Source organism: Neoarius graeffei, chromosome 25 (assembly GCF_027579695.1).
Source record: "Neoarius graeffei isolate fNeoGra1 chromosome 25, fNeoGra1.pri, whole genome shotgun sequence".
Taxonomy (NCBI): Eukaryota; Metazoa; Chordata; class Actinopteri; order Siluriformes; family Ariidae; genus Neoarius; species Neoarius graeffei.
Genome location: NC_083593.1, coordinates 43,749,602 through 43,768,626, shown reverse-complemented (window position 1 = coordinate 43,768,626; position 19,025 = coordinate 43,749,602). Strand labels below are relative to the sequence as shown.

General features: G+C 40.5%; 1 protein-coding gene across 1 annotated transcript in view; it reads left to right on the top strand.

Moving 5' to 3' along the window:
• Window positions 1-18,518, top strand: part of cntfr (ciliary neurotrophic factor receptor) — a 415,519-nt gene extending 397,001 nt beyond the window's left edge. Inside the window, exons 8-9 of the mRNA XM_060909413.1 lie at window positions 1,581-1,704; window positions 17,445-18,518. Of these exons, the coding sequence (XP_060765396.1) occupies window positions 1,581-1,704; window position 17,445 (125 nt within the window). The 3' untranslated portion in view covers window positions 17,446-18,518. The remainder of the gene's footprint in view (window positions 1-1,580; window positions 1,705-17,444) is intronic.
• Window positions 18,519-19,025: the final 507 nt, after the last annotated feature.

The following is a 19,025-nucleotide window of genomic DNA, read 5'->3' as shown; positions in this document are numbered from 1 at the left end:
AACTGTCAGTTTTATATTGCTGCCAAATCACCATCCTCTCAAAGTGCCATTGCTTTTTCCCACACGTCTTGCTTTTCATTTGCTTTATGAAGTACAACGCTATTGATTGCACTCATTAACGGTGGCTTTGTTCCTATGAGCAATGTGTATTTGATCATGAGGAACTGTTATGTTGTTCACATACACCAGGAAACACCACCGTTACCGTAACCATAGCGAACTTGATTATTTTCCAATAATAGCAGATCCTGAAGTGTCTTATTCCCCTAACATTACACCAATTTGCCAACAATTATGTTTTTATTAATCAAATCGTTGTATGTTTTATTCCCTCATAATTATGTTTAAAGTTGTAGAACATCCACGAAACAAGTTAGATCCTGTTATCAATTATCTTGGTTCCTCTCTGTCTTTTTAAACATTCAGCTGGTCATATTACTCAGAAGCTGCGAAGCTTCCCATTAAATTTAAAGCTACACCTTTACCCATGACTGATACAAAGCACGGACACTCCCCTCCAGAAAACTGTACTATATCAACAATTACGATAAACAAGTTTATGTAGAGTGTCATTCATACAATTCTCTGTGTCAGTTGTGACTATAGAAACGATAATGTATTAAAAGCGTATTATTAAAACTGTATGGCTCTATAGTAAAAGAGTTCCGGGTGCTAAACTGGCCTGCCTGAAGTCCAGCCCTGTCTCCCATTTGAAGCGCAAAATACAACAAAGGAGACCAACTGAAATTGTATATCAGGCAAGAATGGGACAACATTTCTCTTTTAAAACTACAGCAGTTGGTCTCCTCAGTTCCCAAACATTTAGTGTTGTTAAATGTACAGGTGATGCAACACAGTGGTAAACATCCCCCATCCCAACTTTTTTGAAACGTGTTTCTAGCATCAAATTCAAAATGAGCGTATATTTTTCAAACAACAGTAAAAATTTCTCAGTTTCAACATTTGATATGTTGACTTTGTACTATTTTCAATCAAACCTAGGGTTTCCATGATTTGAAAATCATTGCATTATGTTTTTATTTACAATTTACCCAGCGTCCCAATTTTTGTTTTTCTTTTTGAATCGGAGTTGTATATAGGTGTGTTGTGTCTTCAAAATTAATGCTGTTTTTTTGTTTTTGTTTGGGGTTTTTTTCCCATTAAGACCTTGCTTCAAATTATAATTAGAAAAGATATTCTGCTTCCTTATAACTGGCTACATTCTAGGATGATTGCAGCAGTCATGCAAGGCCACTTATCGTAAATTTTTCTGACGCTCCTGTCACATAGAGGACCAGTCTACTGAAATAACCTCTAGTATTACTGTCATTTTTATTGTTATTCTCTTACACTGCAAATGCATTATCTTACAGCTACAAAAGCTGATACAAGTTGACCTTCCCAAATAAACTACAGTTTATTTGAGTGAAACAGTCTGTGTGTGGTCAGGTTATTTTTCACCTTCTCTAATCACGTTCATACAGAAACGTTAATTAGCAGTAGAGCTGACACTAATTGCACCAAAGGCTGCTTGTAATTATTCTCATAATAAAAATTGTGAATTTCTGATCTCTCTGTAGAGATCACTCCATCTGCTGCCCCGTCCTCACCTAAGCCCAGAGTGGGTGGCCCTACAGGAGGATGCAGTGCCCTTCTCAGCTCATCCCATATCCTCCTGGCGTGTTTCCTGCTGTCCATGATGTGGTACGTACTGAGACTTCTGTCAGATTTACTTTATCCCAAATGCTAGAGGCATCCTGCACTGCTCACAGGGATTGTACAGTAATATTTTACTTGAATAGCCCGATATAAAGACTGTAAGTCAACAGTAGGTCTAGTGACCACGATTCAGCCTCTCAAGTAATTTTCATGTCACATGTAAACAGTTTCCACCTATTGATTTTTAATATAATAGATCATCCATAAACTGTTAACTTATTCTTAGTTCTGTTATTTAAAAAAAAATCTAGTCTGAAGCCTCTCAGCTTCCAGTTTGATGCTGAGTTCATGTTACTGTCTGTGAGTTTTCCATATTCTCTCCAAGTGCATGTGGCTCTCCCTCAGGTTTCTCCCTCCCAACAACATGCTGGTGGCTGGATGGGTTAAACTCCTAGGTGTGAGTGTACATGTACATGCTGTCCTGCAATGGACTCGTGGCCAGGATAGGCTCCAGGGTGTATTCCCAACCAGGGTTCCTGGGATAGGCTTCAGAGTGTATTTTTGGAATAGGCTCTAAGCTGTACTTCTACCCAGTGATAGCAGGATAGACTCCAAGGAATATTCCCAACTGTTGATGGTGGGATAGACTTCAAGGCATATTCCCACCCAGTGATGGTAAGATAGACTCCAGGGAGTATTCCCACCTAGTTTTACTAGGATAGACTCCAGGGTGCATTCCAAACTTTTGATAGTGGGATAGACTTCAAGGTATATTCCCAACCAGTGATAGTAGGATAGACTCCAGGGAGTATTCCCACCCAGTTTTATTAGGATAGACTTCAGGGTGCATTCCCAACTGTTGACAGTGGGATAGACTTCAAGGTATATTCCCACCCAGTGATAGTAGGATAGACTAGGGAGTATTGCCACCCAGTTTTACTCCAGAGTGCGGAGTTTTACTCTGGGATAGACTCCAGGGTGCATTCCCAACTGTTGATAGTGGGATAGACTTCAAGCTACAGTGCTCAGCGTAAATGAGTACACCCCCTTGATGCTCAGCTTGTCTCAGAATTCCCCAAAGAAAATAATTTCTTTACACCACAAAAGTGAAGGCTACAAGAAGATCAGCAAAGCTTTACTTATCAGTCAAAATACTGTCACAAAAGTGGAACAAAAATTTAAGAAAGATGGATCTGCAACCATCTCACAGAGACATCCAGGTCGTCCACGGAAGTTAACACCTCGAAAGGAGCATCTTCTGATGAGAAGGGTTGAAGAAAATCGCCATGCAAGTTCACTGCATTTATCTAAAGAAGTAGAAAGCCAAACTGGGGTGACTATTTCCCGTGACACAATACGGCGTACACTGCAGAGGAATGGCATGTGTGGATGCCGTCCACGAAAGAAACCTCTCCTAAAGCCCAGGCACAAAAAAGCCCGCCTAGAGTTTGCCAGGGCCCATGCTGACAAAGATGAAGACTACTGGGACTCTATACTCTGGAGTGATGAGACCAAGATAAATGTTTTTGGAACTGATGGCTTCAAAACTGTATGGCGTCGCAAAGGTGAGGAATACAAAGAAAAATGCATGGTGCCTACAGTGAAACATGGTGGTGGCAGTGTCCTTATGTGGGGCTGCATGAGTGCTGCTGGTGTCGGGGAGCTGCATTTCATTGATGGCATCATGAATTCACAGATGTATTGCTCTATACTGAAAGAGAAGATCCTACCATCACTCCGTGCCCTTGGTCGTTGTGCACTTTTTCAACATGACTAAACACACATCTAAGGCCACTGTTGGATTTCTGAAGAAGAACAGGGTGAAAGTGATTCAGTGGCCAAGTATGTCTCCTGATCTGAACCCAATCGAACACCTACGGGGAATTCTGAAGAGACAAGTTGAGCATCACTCTCCATCCAGCATCCAGTCACTAAAAGAGGTCATTGTTGAAGAATGGAAAAAGATTGATGTTGCAAAATGTCGCCAACTTGTTCATTCCATGCCTAGAAGACTTGGTGCTGCCATTAAAAATCATGGAGGCCATACAAAGTACTAGATGTAGTAGTTTTTGTTGTGGGGCGTACTCATTTTTGCACCACCCTAATTTGAGTAAAACTGAAAAATGTGTAATCTAAGTTATATTATTAACCTTACTTTCACGTTATAAGTTAAACAGATGTTATATTAAACTTTGTCTTGTCAACATTTTGGAAATTGTTTGTGTTCATTGAGATATTGTTTAAAATGTTACTTTTCAAAGGGGGTGGACTCATTTACGCTGAGCACTGTATATTTCCACCCAGTGATAGTGGGATAAACTCCAGGGAGTATTCCCACCCAGTACTAGCAGTATACACTCCAGGGTCCAGGGTCCTGATTTACCCTGATAAAGAATGTCGACATGTGGTTGAAAAATCAGATGACAGCTTGGTTGTTGGTATTTTACAAAGCACACTGTGTTATTAAAGTATTCCTGGTTGATGGATGATGCAATAAGCAATAATAAAGCTGTGTAATACAACCCCGATTCCAAAAAAGTTGGGACAAAGTACAAATTGTAAATAAAAACGGAATGCAATAATTTACAAATCTCAAAAACTGATATTGTATTCACAATAGAACATAGACAACATATCAAATGTCGAAAGTGAGACATTTTGAAATTTCATGCCAAATATTGGCTCATTTGAAATTTCATGACAGCAACACATTTCAAAAAAGTTGGGACAGGGGCAATAAGAGGCTGGAAAAGTTAAAGGTACAAAAAAGGAACGGCTGGAGGACCAAATTGCAACTCATTACGTCAATTGGCAATAGGTCATTAACATGACTGGGTATAAAAAGAGCATCTTGGAGTGGCAGCGGCTCTCAGAAGTAAAGATGGGAAGAGGATCACCAATCCCCCTAATTCTGCGCCGACAAATAGTGGAGCAATATCAGAAAGGAGTTCGACAGTGTAAAATTGCAAAGAGTTGGAACATATCATCATCTACAGTGCATAATATCATCAAAAGATTCAGAGAATCTGGAAGAATCTCTGTGCGTAAGGGTCAAGGCCGGAAAACCATACTGGGTGCCCGTGATCTTTGGGCCCTTAGACGGCACTGCATCACATACAGGCATGCTTCTGTATTGGAAATCATAAAATGGGCTCAGGAATATTTCCAGAGAACATTATCTGTGAACACAATTCACCGTGCCATCCGCCGTTGCCAGCTAAAACTCTATAGTTCAAAGAAGAAGCCGTATCTAAACATGATCCAGAAGCGCAGACGTCTTCTCTGGGCCAAGGCTCATTTAAAATGGACTGTGGTAAAGTGGAAAACTGTTCTGTGGTCAGACGAATCAAAATTTGAAGTTCTTTATGGAAATCAGGGACGCCGTGTCATTCGGACTAAAGAGGAGAAGGACAACCCAAGTTGTTATCAATGCTCAGTTCAGAAGCCTGCATCTCTGATGGTATGAGGTTGCATTAGTGCATGTGGCATGGGCAGCTTACACATCTGGAAAGACACCATCAATGCTGAAAGGTATATCCAGGTTCTAGAGCAACATATGCTCCCATCCAGACGACGTCTCTTTCAGGGAAGACCTTGCATTTTCCAACATGACAATGCCAAACCACATACTGCATCAATTACAGCATCATGGCTGCGTAGAAGAAGGGTCCGGGTACTGAACTGGCCAGCCTGCAGTCCAGATCTTTCACCCATAGAAAACATTTGGCGCATCATAAAACGGAAGATACGACAAAAAAGACCTAAGACAGTTGAGCAACTAGAATCCTACATTAGACAAGAATGGGTTAACATTCCTATCCCTAAGCTTGAGCAACTTGTCTCCTCAGTCCCCAGATGTTTACAGACTGTTGTAAAGAGAAAAGGGGATGTCTCACAGTGGTAAACATGGCCTTGTCCCAACTTTTTTGAGATGTGTTGTTGTCATGAAATTTAAAATCACCTAATTTTTCTCTTTAAATGATACATTTTCTCAGTTTAAACATTTGATATGTCATCTATGTTCTATTCTGAATAAACTATGGAATTTTGAAACTTCCACATCATTGCATTCCGTTTTTATTTACAATTTGTACTTTGTCCCAACTTTTTTGGAATCGGGGTTGTATTTGTCTAATTCCCACATTTTGTGCTTCTATCAGAAATCACTTTGAAATCATGAGCAGTGGGTTTCACACACTTACCCTGCATTCCAGTACTGTTTTCCAATTACTGCACTCTTATTGACTTGCCCTTACCATCTCCCCTAGAGGCAGTGCCTTATTGCCAAATTATGAGCTGTTTCAATACGTTAACAGGCCCCTTTTGATGTCTGGCTGATCGAGTCAACATAACTGTAGACTTCACAATACTTTTTTTTTTTGCTGCGTTCTCCTTCTATCTACGACAGATTACATAATTTAATTTCTTTTTAAGCATAATTAGCAAGTACATCAAGTGGTCACTCATGTCATGTAGCAGTAACACGCTTTAGAGCTGCAAGGACAAGTCAGTGAGGGCATTATATTGAAATGAAGGCTAGAGCTGTACATAGACACTCCCACAAGTCTTTGTTATGACATCTACAAGTCATCCAGTCCGAAGACTCACAGAGGGCAGCCTAATCCACAGACCCAAGATCAGTAAATGTGATTGATTCTCAATAGCCACTAGTTGACAGACCAGCCAAGTAACAAGCAGAAGATTCATTATGTAGGCAAGGAATATACATGTTTATAGTGTGCTTATGCACCCAGAACTCAGAAAGTGTCATAATGAGCACTGATCTAATTAAAGCCTACTTATGCATAGGATCAGGAGCCTGTGGCTCTTCAGAATGACTGAGGCATGAAGCGATGAGACCTTTGAGCTTGGTTGATTGGGATCTGCTTCAAGGTGGCTGGGAGTCATAGGAGAACCTTTAGACCATATAGTGTCAGGGAGTCCATGGCTAGCTTAGTCTGCAAGAGGGAAATTTAATTGGTCAGTCATTAAATGTCTGAGAAAGGCATGGAGTCAGCATCACCGGTGTCTGTCTACCAAATCCAGAAAGCCAGATTCAGGCAGAGAGAACTTTGATGTGAATCTATTTTATCCTCCTGTCACAGCAGGCTATGGTAAGACACTGCTGAGGCCACTACACTCCTGCCTTCGCGGAAATGTTGGGATGTGAGAACAGGGTTAGTATTTGGATCATTAAGTCTTGTAAGATCCTACCCCAGCTTTGTCTAAGCTGTGAGGTTTTTCCTGTTGTTAGCTGACAGAATTTCCTAATCCTTGCCATAGGCCAGTCTGAAGGTGAGCAGTTTTATTTTTAGAATTCTACCAAGTTCATGTCGCATTTGCCCAAGTTTTCTCCAAGTGTCTAACAGACAACATTTTGGACAGATTTTAGCTTTGCTGTCATAGATTCCCCTTTTGTGATGCAGTTCCCATCGCAACAAGTGTCATGTTTTGGTCCTGTTTCCACCCCCATCGTGTCATTGGCATGTTACCCAAGTGTGTGCAGATATTGTTTTTATTAGTCCTTGATATGTTTTCCATTTTATACTCTGTTGTGTTGGTAAAACACACAAAAGCCTGATAGGAGGCAGCACGGTGGTGTAGTGATTAGCGCTGTTGCCTCACAGCAAGAAGGTCCGGGTTCGAGCCCCGGGGCCGGCGAGGGCCTTTCTGTGTGGAGTTTGCATGTTCTCCCCGTGTCCGCGTGGGTTTCCTCCGGGTGCTCCGGTTTCCCCCACAGTCCAAAGACATGCAGGTTAGGTTAACTGGTGACTCTAAATTGACCGTAGGTGTGAATGTGAGTGTGAATGGTTGTCTGTGTCTATGTGTCAGCCCTGTGATGACCTGGCGACTTGTCCAGGGTGTACCCCGCCTTTCGCCCGTAGTCAGCTGGGATAGGCTCCAGCTTGCCTGCGACCCTGTAGAAGGATAAAGCGGCTAGAGATAATGAGATGAGATGAGCCTGATAGGACTTTGTAACATAAGTTTGAGCCTTGTTTCCATGTTCTGGTTCCTAGGTTTCTATCCTCGTTTGTTCTTCAGTTTATGATTGATTATGTAATACTCTTGTTTTGTGTTGCCTTCCTGGATAATTATTTATTGACTAAAACATTTTGGTTAGCACAATTGCTATTGCCTGGCGACTTGTCCAGGGTGTACCCCGCCTTTCGCCCGTAGTCAGCTGGGATAGGCCCCAGCTTGCCTGCGACCCTGTAGAACAGGATAAAGCGGCTAGAGATAATGAGATGAGATGAGATGAGATGAGATGAGATGAGATGAGATGAGATGAGATGAGACAATTGCTATTGTTGTTCATCAGTTAGATCCAGAATTTCAAAAAAAAAAAACAATAATGAAACAAATATAATCCATGGAATGCATCCTGCCTTCTGGAACTACACATTACATTTGACAAAAACACAATAGTTTTAGTTCAGTTTTAGTCATTTGATTACTGTTAGATTTAGTCTGGATTTTACCGACTGAAAACAATAGCAATTTAGTCAGCTAAAAAGAAACACACAGACAAGATTTGGATGCAAATGGAGGGTTTTATTGAATGAAAAAGCAGAGCCAAAATCAAAGTCAATAGACAGGCAAAGTATCGGGTGATTAGCAGACAGCTTTTACTAGGCTAGGCTAGGCAGAACTCAATAAACAAAACAGATCGGGTCAATACTGGGAAAGTGTGTACACAAACAAAAGGCTCAGTAATATCACTGGTGAAATGCTAACAGAGACACTTCACAAAGATTCAGTGAAAGTCCGGAAACTACGGTTGTAATTAGAAGTTTGGGGAACTGTAACAAAGTGAGTTTGGAGTTCATGTGTTTGGCTAAAGATGCAAGAAGATGGAATTTGTGTTAGTATGTGGAGCAGATTTAACAATACTAAAGTGTAAGTTTTGTTTAGGGTTTGTTGTTTTCTCTCTCTCTCTCTCTCTCTCTCTCTCTGTCTCAAATTCCCCAACTATATTATTAGGGAATTCAAGAATCAGCTCTGGTTTGCTCATTCGGGATAAATCCAAATCTATATCTGTAGATCTGTGACTCTTCTTTGTGATAGTGTCCATTACTGAAAGCACTATATAAATGAAGTTGGAATTCCCAAGGCCGCTACACCTGGCGACACAACCAGGTACTAAGATGTCTTGCTGCAGTACTGGAATGCCAGCGGGTGAGCGCAAATGCGCTTCCTCCCCCTCCATCCCACCGGCAGCCAACACTTTGTCCGGCAGGGTCAAGCCAGCTTCACTATCACCAGTAGGGCGGACATTGGGCAGCTGGGTAGAGCACAGGACTGGAAAATGCTGGCAGACCTGGACAAAAAGCTGTGCTTTCCACCGGAAATTGCATCCACCAACCTGTGTCCAGACCTTGTTTTGTGGTCTTCCTCACTCAAGCTCGTGTACATCATTGAGCTCACGGTACCATGGGAGGGGGTGGTAGAGGAAGCCTATGAGTGGAAGAAGCTGAGATACGCCGATCTTGCAGCAGATGCCAAGCAACAAGGCTGGAATGTGAAGGTACACCCGGTGGAAGTAGGCTGCAGGGGATTCATAGCCACCTCAACATATAGGCTACTCAGGGAGATGGGGGTGCGAGGGAAGGCCCACAGGCAGGCAATCAAGGATCTCTCCAAGGCTGCTGAGAAGGGGAGCCAGTGGCTGTGGACCAGGAGGAAGGACCTGACATGGGGCTCCAAGTGTGTGATGGCTGATGGGAGTGAACCTGGGACGCTGGGATTCACTGCTGAACCCTCTGGAGGTGTCGTGGGCCTATCAGCGAAACACCCAAGAAGGAGGGCGCCCACTTGAGAACCCAAAGGATGTCATCACTCATTTGATGGCCACAGTGTCTCGTCGGTGCCTTAAGTATCTATTGGGATAACAACACCTAGTCCTACATAACAGAGAAGTTGAATATACAAGTAGTCTTCCGAAAGCCTTTATCCTTCTTTGATATCTCTGGCTAAATGAAATAACACAAAATAAACAAAACAAATTATAAGTCAAATTATTAAATTGAAATGAAATTAAACATTCCAACCTACCCACCCTACTCTATGAATAGCAGGATTTGATGTATTAATGCAGTGAAAACAACCAAATATTAAGACAAGGTTTCTCCAAGACCAGGGTTGGGAACCACGATACTATATAAAATCCTGCCTCATTTGTATTTATTTATTTATTTATTTATTGAAAATGTGCTGTAGAATGTGTTCTCTCATTTCCTTTAGAAATACTGTAACCTGTAATTGAGGCAGACGTTTCAGGCTTGCTCTTAAATTTAAGCGTGTTCCAAGATGTCTTTTTTTTTCTTCCCCCTGATGAGATTACACTATTGCATGTTAAATTATTCACTGAATCATAAATGAAATGCTTAAAACTGGCTGCAATTATGTTAAGTGTCATGCTTCCTGCTGCATACAGAGGAAGGGATCAGCTTGCACAAACTCCTCAGATGAAATGTGTGCGTCAGAGAAGTTGAGGATTCTGATATAAGATGTGATAAGTGCACAAGGTTTCGCAAATTTGTGCAATTAAAGAGTGACTGGTCTAACATGTACAACCAAACTGCGAAATGTGAAACGCATAGTCACAACCAATGTTGGAGAAGCAATTGTAACTCAAGCTACAAGCTAGTCCTGATTTAAAATAGCTACGCTATTGTCAAACTACTCTTTTGATAAAGTAGCTAGCCCACTACACACTACACTACAAAAAAGTCGCTAAATACATATTGCAGCTACTTTTCAAACTGGGGAAAATCAACTGTGGCATTTTCATTTTACTGTGCAGCTACTTTATTGCACAAAATATAATTGCACATGTTTTGTATAGGGTATGGATAATAACGAGATTTTCCTTGTGGATTTGTGAACCACTTTTAGTCAGAAACAGTTAGCATTACTTTACTGTAAAACAATTATACAGACACGGCTCATGCCACGACTCTTGGTTCTGTTTATTTCTGGAAATATTTTCCGAGCTAATTAATAGTCTTGGATTCATGAGAAGTAAAATCAAAATTGGTTTCACTGTTATTCTCTAGACTATTCTCTTCGTGCTTGCCAGAGGTGCACACACCTACATGCATCCTACACTCTATTAAACTTGGTTACTGACATATAACAGTTTGCACACTGTTTTTTTTATTATTATTATTTTTAAAAATGTTGTATGCAACAGAATGCATAACCCTGTATCGACACCACATCAAGAAGCTGACAAGAATACAACTCCGGTACCTCCGCCAAATCCTGGGCATTAAATGGCAGGATAGGGTACCTGACGTTGAGGTGCTAAGGAGAGCTGAATCAGTCAGTCAGTGCGTTTACATGCACATAGAGAGAATCGAATTTCTGCCGTTGCTCGACTGAAATCGAAGTTCAAAATGCCATGTATACACCTTAATTCGGCTGAAATTGAACCGAACTTGATTTCTCGGAATCGAGCTACACGACCTAGATTATGCAATTTCTGCCGAGCTACTTAGTGCATGTAAACCCTATCGAGCTACGTAGTCGAGCTACTTACTTCAGCACTGCCCCTTCCGGAAGTGACGAGTGACGAGACCACAAGGGAAACACAACAGCCTCGGTCGGCATGACAACGAATCATGCCAACGGCATGAATCTTTTCTTTTTGTGGCATTATTTGCACTGTTAAAATTTAGCTCACTTACTGTATCACCAAATACATCTGTACAGCTGTTGCATAGCTGTGAATTGTGTACATAAACAAGTCATTGTATTTGTGTGTGTGTGTGTATATATATATATATATATATATATATATATATATATATATATATATATATATATATGTCCAACATCTGAAGAATGTCAATAAAAGCAAAACAATTGAACTTTTTGTGTGTTTATTAAGACATAAGTTAAATTGTAAGCAAAAAAAAAATTTTTTTTTGTAAGCAAAAAAAAATGGACTTTAGAAAAATATTATTGTGCAAAATAAGTTGTCTTACAAAACAGTGGTCTGCGCCGGACAGTTTGTAGCCATACAGTCTGTTAGAGCAAGCCTAACAGCTTGAATACGGAACTGCCAGTGTTGCCAGATTGGGGGTTTTAAGTGCATTTTAGCGGATTTGAACATGTTTTGGGCTGGAATACGTCAGCAGTATCTGGCAACACTATAGCTCTTCATGATGACAACCGGAAGTGTACCAACACGATGGGGCGTGTAGTGCCACATGTGGCTCGGGTGCACAATGCACCTTGCACAATAGCCCGATTTCACTTGTGCATGTAGGATTGGATTTCTCTGGCACCCCTGCTGGGACCCTTTGCTCGATTACCGACAGCAGCTCGATTTGGACGTGCATGTAAACGTACTGAGTAGTGTTGAGGCACTCATCACTGCTTCCCAACTTCACTGGATTGGCCAGGTCTGCAGGATGGGGGACTCGAGACTGCCTAAAGAAGAACTGTACTGTGAACTTAGCCAAGGTCAGCGTACGCAGGGCGGGCAAAAGCTCCGATATAAGGATGTGCTCAAACATCACATGAAGAACACGGGAATGAGCATCCCCACATGGGAAGGAGATGCGGCTGACTGCATAAAGTGGCGACGCCTTGTGAGAGAATCAATGAATGTCATCGAGCTGAAAAGAATGAAAGAGTATGAGAGGGCACACGAAAGAAGAAACTTAACTACGGCTCAAACAAGTTTCATTTGTCCACACTGCACCTGCTGCTGCCGTTCTCAAACGGGCCTTGTGCCTTGGGCCTGCCAAAACTAACCTGACAGCACAGTCAACATCGTATCGATGGACAGCTGAAGAAGAGAAGTTAAAAAATAGCAAACTGGATATGTGAAAAGAGAAAAGACAATATAGCATTTTTCATACTACATGTTGAAAAGTAGTGCTAGTTACTGTTAAAGTAATATTATTTTGAAAATAACTGAGCTACTGCAACACTACAGTACGAAAATTTTCTTCAGCTAGTAGTGTTGCTATTTGTAATTAGCTACTCAGCAACCCTGCTCAAAATACTACACCAACTCTTGGTGAAAAATAAAGTAGCTAGTTACTGGAAATGCGATATTATTTGGAATTAACTCGGCTACTGCCAAACTACTAAAATGTAATAAAGCCAGTAGTGTTCGTACTTGTAGTTAGCAACTTCCCAACACTGCTCACAACATTACACCACTACTTCATGGGGAAAAGAGAGGCTTGTTACTGGAAAACCTGTATTATTTTGAAAATGCCTCAGCTACTGCCAGACTACTAAAATGTAAAGTGTAGCTAACTGTAGTTGGCTACTCCCTAACAGTGCTCACAACATTACACCACTACTTGATGAACAGAAAGTAGCTAGTTACTGGAAATGCTACGTTATTATGAAAATACATTAGCTACACAGCTAAAATTTTGTTTAAGCTCGTTACTTCAATATTTGTAGCCAGCTACTCCTTAATGCCATTACTTAATTTTGTGACTGTCTTGGACTACGTTCAGAGTGCACCCTGAAACGACCCATATCCAATTTTTTTGCCCATATGCGACCTGTATCCGATTTGTTATTGACAATCTGAATGACACAGATCCGATTTTTTTCACATACGACCCAGGCCGCTTGGATATGTGGTTCTAATTCCGATGCATATCCGTTATTTTCACATGCGACTGCAGTCTGACCGGACAGGTCGCATTCATGCGCCCTACACGTCATCAACAAGAGACAAACGTCACTATTCTGCGTTGGCTAATCCCGCCTCTTTGGTGGAAAACAACAACATTTGTACAGTTTTCAGAATTTAAATAGACTTTTATAGAATTGATCAAGCTAATGGTGGATTTGGTAGGGACCTGGATGTTGATCTGTTAGCCTGATTAAATAAAACAGTTTCTATAACTGATTTATAACTTAAACCATCCTGTATTACAAGATTATAAGATTGTTCTGGAAATTTCCAGTAATTTGACACCTTCGGTCTCATTAGTCTGCTGCCCACATTAATCAGATTATTGTGTGAGTTCCGCCGCCGCCACAAAAACCACATCGCCAGGTCTCGCCTCACCTCCATGCTTTACTTGAAAACTTGAAGAGTGTGCTTTTTTTTTGTTTACGTATTACATAGATGTGCTGATTACGTGTCAATTTGCGCATGCGGGACACTTTTGGGTCGTTTTCCGTTCATATTGGAGATCGCATACAAGTCTCATATAATTGGTAATGTGAACGGCCTAACAAAAAAATCGGATTTCACAACAAATCGGATATGGGTCGTTTCAGGTTGCAGTCTGAACGTAGTGTTGTTCTCAGTGAAAGTATGGATATAAAATGAATATACATACACCTAGAACCACATACTGTACATTCATTGAACAACAGAGCTGTGCTTCTTATTCTCTAAAGTCAAGTGTTTTATGTCTATAACTTAGAAGGGCACTCGGTAGAGTCCATACCTCCACTAAGCGACATATTATCAACATCAAAATGACATCACTTGAACCTAGTGCTGTGTCCGAAATCACTCACTTATTCACTACTCCTGACTCACTATCTAGGGAATTACTATATAGAGGACTATATAGTGAGCTCATTGGTAAAATGAAAAAATGCTTTCGGACATTAGTTCATCGCGCTGTTATTTACATCATTACTGTCGCACAATTACAACGTGCCAGATCAGTCGGTTGGTGGATTTTCAAAATAATAAATACATGCATGTATTTTTGTGATAAATACATATTATACTGAGCATATTTCCCACATTGATAAATACAAAGTACTTTGTGTCTGCTGCATTTTTCAGTTCTTTTAAATCAAGGCTCAATCCTTTCTTCTTTGCCCCTGCCTTTTATTAAATCAAATTTGAGGCTTTTGATTAATTCCTCGCTCTGCACTCTAACTTTTATTCTTGTATTTTATCTGTCTTATTATATATTCTCTTGTTGCTGCACCGGATGCTCCTTTCTGTCGTCTGCCATTTCGCTTTCAGCGTGACCGCAATGCATCATGGTATATATTGATTGGTTAGTGACTATCAGCTGTACACTACATTTCACGATGCATTGTGGGATACTATGAGTCCACTATATAGGGTGTAATAACTCTCACTATATATTCGGACAGCACTACAAAATGGAGAACTCACTATATAGTGAGTAGTGAGTGATTTTGGACACAGCATAGGATAATACTAAAGATGTACACCAAATTTTATTCAAATCCATTCACTACCTTTTGAGTTACGTTGAGAAAAGACAAAAAAAAATCCTGTATCCATATAAATATCCAGATTTGCATCAAAATGTAATCAATTGTTCCTTGGCCCATGGTTCACCTTTCCTCAAAATTTGTTCACTAATTTTTGACTTACGATGGGAACATATAAACAAACAAACAAACAAATGGAGGTGAAAACATAACTTCCTCCAACAAAGTTGGCGGATGTAATAACGTCACTGAGTTTGTGAATAGTGAGCATGGTAAACAGAAAAGCCACACTTAATGGGGGGTGGTTCATCATTTGTATGACTGCAATTTTTACTTCAAATTGGATATGTTAGCAAAATCCTCCACCCGGGACCCAAATTGTAGGAGATGTTTCACAATTTACAGCATGGGCTAGAAAGAAATCAGCCCCTGCCTCTACTTTACACCTATTGAGGTATTTCACCTGACGTCACAGGGTCACGTGACGCCCCGGTGTCCGCCATTTTGGACGGCAAGCTACATACTAACGCTGCAGACAGAGAGGGAGAACCAGCTTGAAAAAAAACGTGTTACAGACACCTAGAATCGATTAATTTGTCAGTAAGCGGTCTATAAATAACTATGGTGTTTGCTTGTTGTGTTGTGGGCTGCCACAACAGACAGGGACAGTGTGCAGGACTCTCCTTTTACCGGTTTCCTACTGACCCAGACAAGAGGGCCAAATGGATTGCAGCTATGAAGAGACAGGATTGGGAGCCAACTTGCGCTTGTCTCAGAGCGCGGATCTTTTTTTTTTTTTATATTGAAAGTATCAAGTCATTACAAAACAAGTAGATAAAGTGACATCAGACATAAAACGCAATAACAGAGGCTAGAAAGAAACGGGACAGAAATAAACAGGGAAATTACATAGAAAGAAAGAAAGAAAGAAAGAAAGAAAGAAAGAAAGAAAGAAAGAAAGAAAGAAAGAAAGAAAGAAAGAGAAAAAAAAGAAAAAAAGAAAATAAAAAGAGCGTGGATCTCCAAACACATGAGAAGCCTATCTTACGCACATATCACGCGGACTCCACACCTCCACACACGCATCGCGTCTAAAGTCATAACTCATCAGGGGAAATCGTGTCCGCATAGGCATGTTAAAAAAACAACCTCGCATCAACAATGATACCACACGCAAGCAGTGGCGATTCTAGGGTCTAGTGGGGCCCCAATCAGAAATTCATTGGGGGGCCCCACCACCGCCCGCCCACAACAAAAAAAAACAACATAAATAAAGTATGGTCATGCTAGCGCGAGTGAAACAAGACTAGCACCATTTGCACTACATCATTCATTATCAACGGTAGGGAAAAATACTATTGTCTCTGTTCATTATTATTGCTACTGACTTACCACCATCTTGCTTTCTTCTCCCCTCGTCTTCTTTTTTCTTCTTTCTTTTTTCACTCCCGGATGGATAGTTTCTCTTCATAATAATTTAGCCATGGAGGTCTACCAACACGCAATATGTGCACGTTAATAGCCTACAGGGTTTCCGATTTGTGCAAACATGTGGTTGCACGCGCAGGAAGGGATCCCTCTGCAGACTGCAAGCGCTGATTGCTTGAAGACTTTTGTCACTCAAAAATGTGGTCACACAATTGGCTGCTTAGCATTTTGTTCCTCCCAACAGCTTATTGTAAACGGGAAACCCGTGAGAGTCAGACTCAGCGAATGACTTTTCAAAACGCAAATTTCGATTCTTCTTCACTCTCGACTCGCAAATTTCTCTATCAACTGCTGTGCAAATTTCGACTCTCTGTCGCCACCTGGTGGGAGCCCCAAGCAGCTGATTGGCTTGCCTGGTGAGAAAAATCGCCTCTGCACGCAAGAAAAAAAACAGTCAGGCTACTCAACAACCAACCTGGCAGCAGCAGTCGTTGTCAAGTAAACACAACACTTCGGATATGCAAATGCTTCCCGTTACGCACGATTGCTATGTCAATAAACATCATTTTGCCAATATTTTAGAGACCCCCCAACATTTCCCAAATCATGTTTTCAAGGGATCTCATGTCTGTTTCAGGGGATCTTGGATCCCCCGAGTAACAAGACAGTGTTGTGAACATAGCCTACCTTGTACCGTTTCAAACTGCTGGGGTCATCCTTCATCAAATTGTTGACTTCTGTCGACAACCTTGGCTCCATACCAAGGCTGGGTAGTGTTTATGATAAAAGACAGATCCAATTTAACACGAATCACAGCTTACTTTCTTGTTAAAACGCGCAAAGGTCTCCACCATCTCATACCGCCTTGCACTGAAGGACTTAAGCGTGCCGTCCAAAATGGCGGCATCACGTGACTTGGTCACGTGAGTGAAATACCTCAATTCAGTGTGTTTTTACTTACAACCATTAGTGGCGGTGCTGTTCTTGGTTTTAAAAAAGGAATAATAATAATAATAAATCTTCCTTCAAAATATAATGATGTGGATGACAAAAATGCTGCTTTATTTTCTATCTTTTTTTTCTTGAAAGAGAAGGGCTTAGCCTGTTAACTCATTTATACTAGCTTGTTGTTAATTTTAACCTCTCTCTGTCTCTTTCTCTTGCAGATGTTTATAATTCATTCCTGTGGAAAGTCTTCTAATTCTATTTTGCACATCTAAATGGATATCGTGCATTGATAATTTAATTCAAGTTTTTTTCGCTCACAAAAAGGAAAAAAAAAATAAGATTAATAAATGATGACGTGAAGAATGGAAGGGGGGAAAAAAACTGAAGAGCATCATGGGCAGCATGGCTGAAGGTGGAGTGAGCACAGGCACGGGACTCTGAACCCCAGGGAAGCTAAACATATGGGGACACGTGAGTCAACAGGCTTCTGTCTCACCGCAGCACAACAACGAAGAAAACAAACAAAGCATCCATCCTTCTTTCCCCTTTGACTTTTTTTTTTTTACAAATCAGAGCCTTTTTTGATGTTTTGCACACATTGGAGACGGTGGTACGAGCTCAACCTTTGTGTGTCATGAAATTCAGCAGCATACAGCTAACTGGTCATGCCAAAGACGTGGAGATTTCTCTTTCCCACGATCCTTAGCTTCCCCAAGCCTGTGTCTGTGCGAGGGACTGGAAGCTGCAGCGCAAAATCTCCATCCAGCAAACTGGAGCTTCATAGACTGAGGACTAACAAACTTAGAATGAAGGTCATCATTTTGATTAATTTTCTCTTTACAGCATTTAGCATTCTTTCTTCTTTTCTTTCTCTTTATTTCTATTTCTCTTTATTGTATTTGGCCCTGATATTGAGAGGCTGAAAGACAGATGCTTACATACACATACATTTAAAAAAAAAAAAAAAAACAGTGTCTTACCCCATGATGGTGTACTGGACTGAAATTTTTAAATGGAATAAACATGAATTGTATCTGACCAATCAGTTTATTAGTTCTATATAGAACCACTTTTATCGCTCAAGCCTTTCTTTTTTTTTAATCAGACTTTATTAGCCAATGTCCAAATTTTCCATTGCTTTATTCAAGGAATATTGTTGTGATTTTATGTTTTTTTTTGTTTGTTTATTAAACAACATACATATAGCATCTTAGTTTATTGACAATTGCTTAATTCGCCACGATCATATTTTGTAAACTACGATATGTATCTTTAACATTGAAAAAAATACTTTATTATTTAATAATGTATGTATTAGCCTTAGATTCTTGTAACCTGTATCTGGGTTCTTTTTATAGATGTATATAAAACAAGAGGTTGTTCATTAAATGTGACCATTTCACAATGAGTTGGACCAATCAATCATTTGTTGAGTATGTGCCATTTCATTATCAGGTATTAATTCATAGCTGGATGCAGTAGATATCTGGCAGTATTCACAGTTTATTAGTCATTTATTTAACCTTCATCCTATCATGCTATTTTACACCTTAATCTTACCATGTGGGGTCCGTTTGGACCCCAATACTTTTCTTTAAAATTAAAGTTTATAAAGACAAAATCACCAGATAAGTTTTGTTCAGAACATCTTGTATTAATAACAGCAATACACTAAAGGGCCCAAGGCATAAAGAACACACTTAACCTTCATCCTACCAGCCAATTTTACATACACAAACTACCAGGCGGGGTCCGTATGGACCCCAGGAGGGAATACCTTGAAATCAATGCAGTAAGAA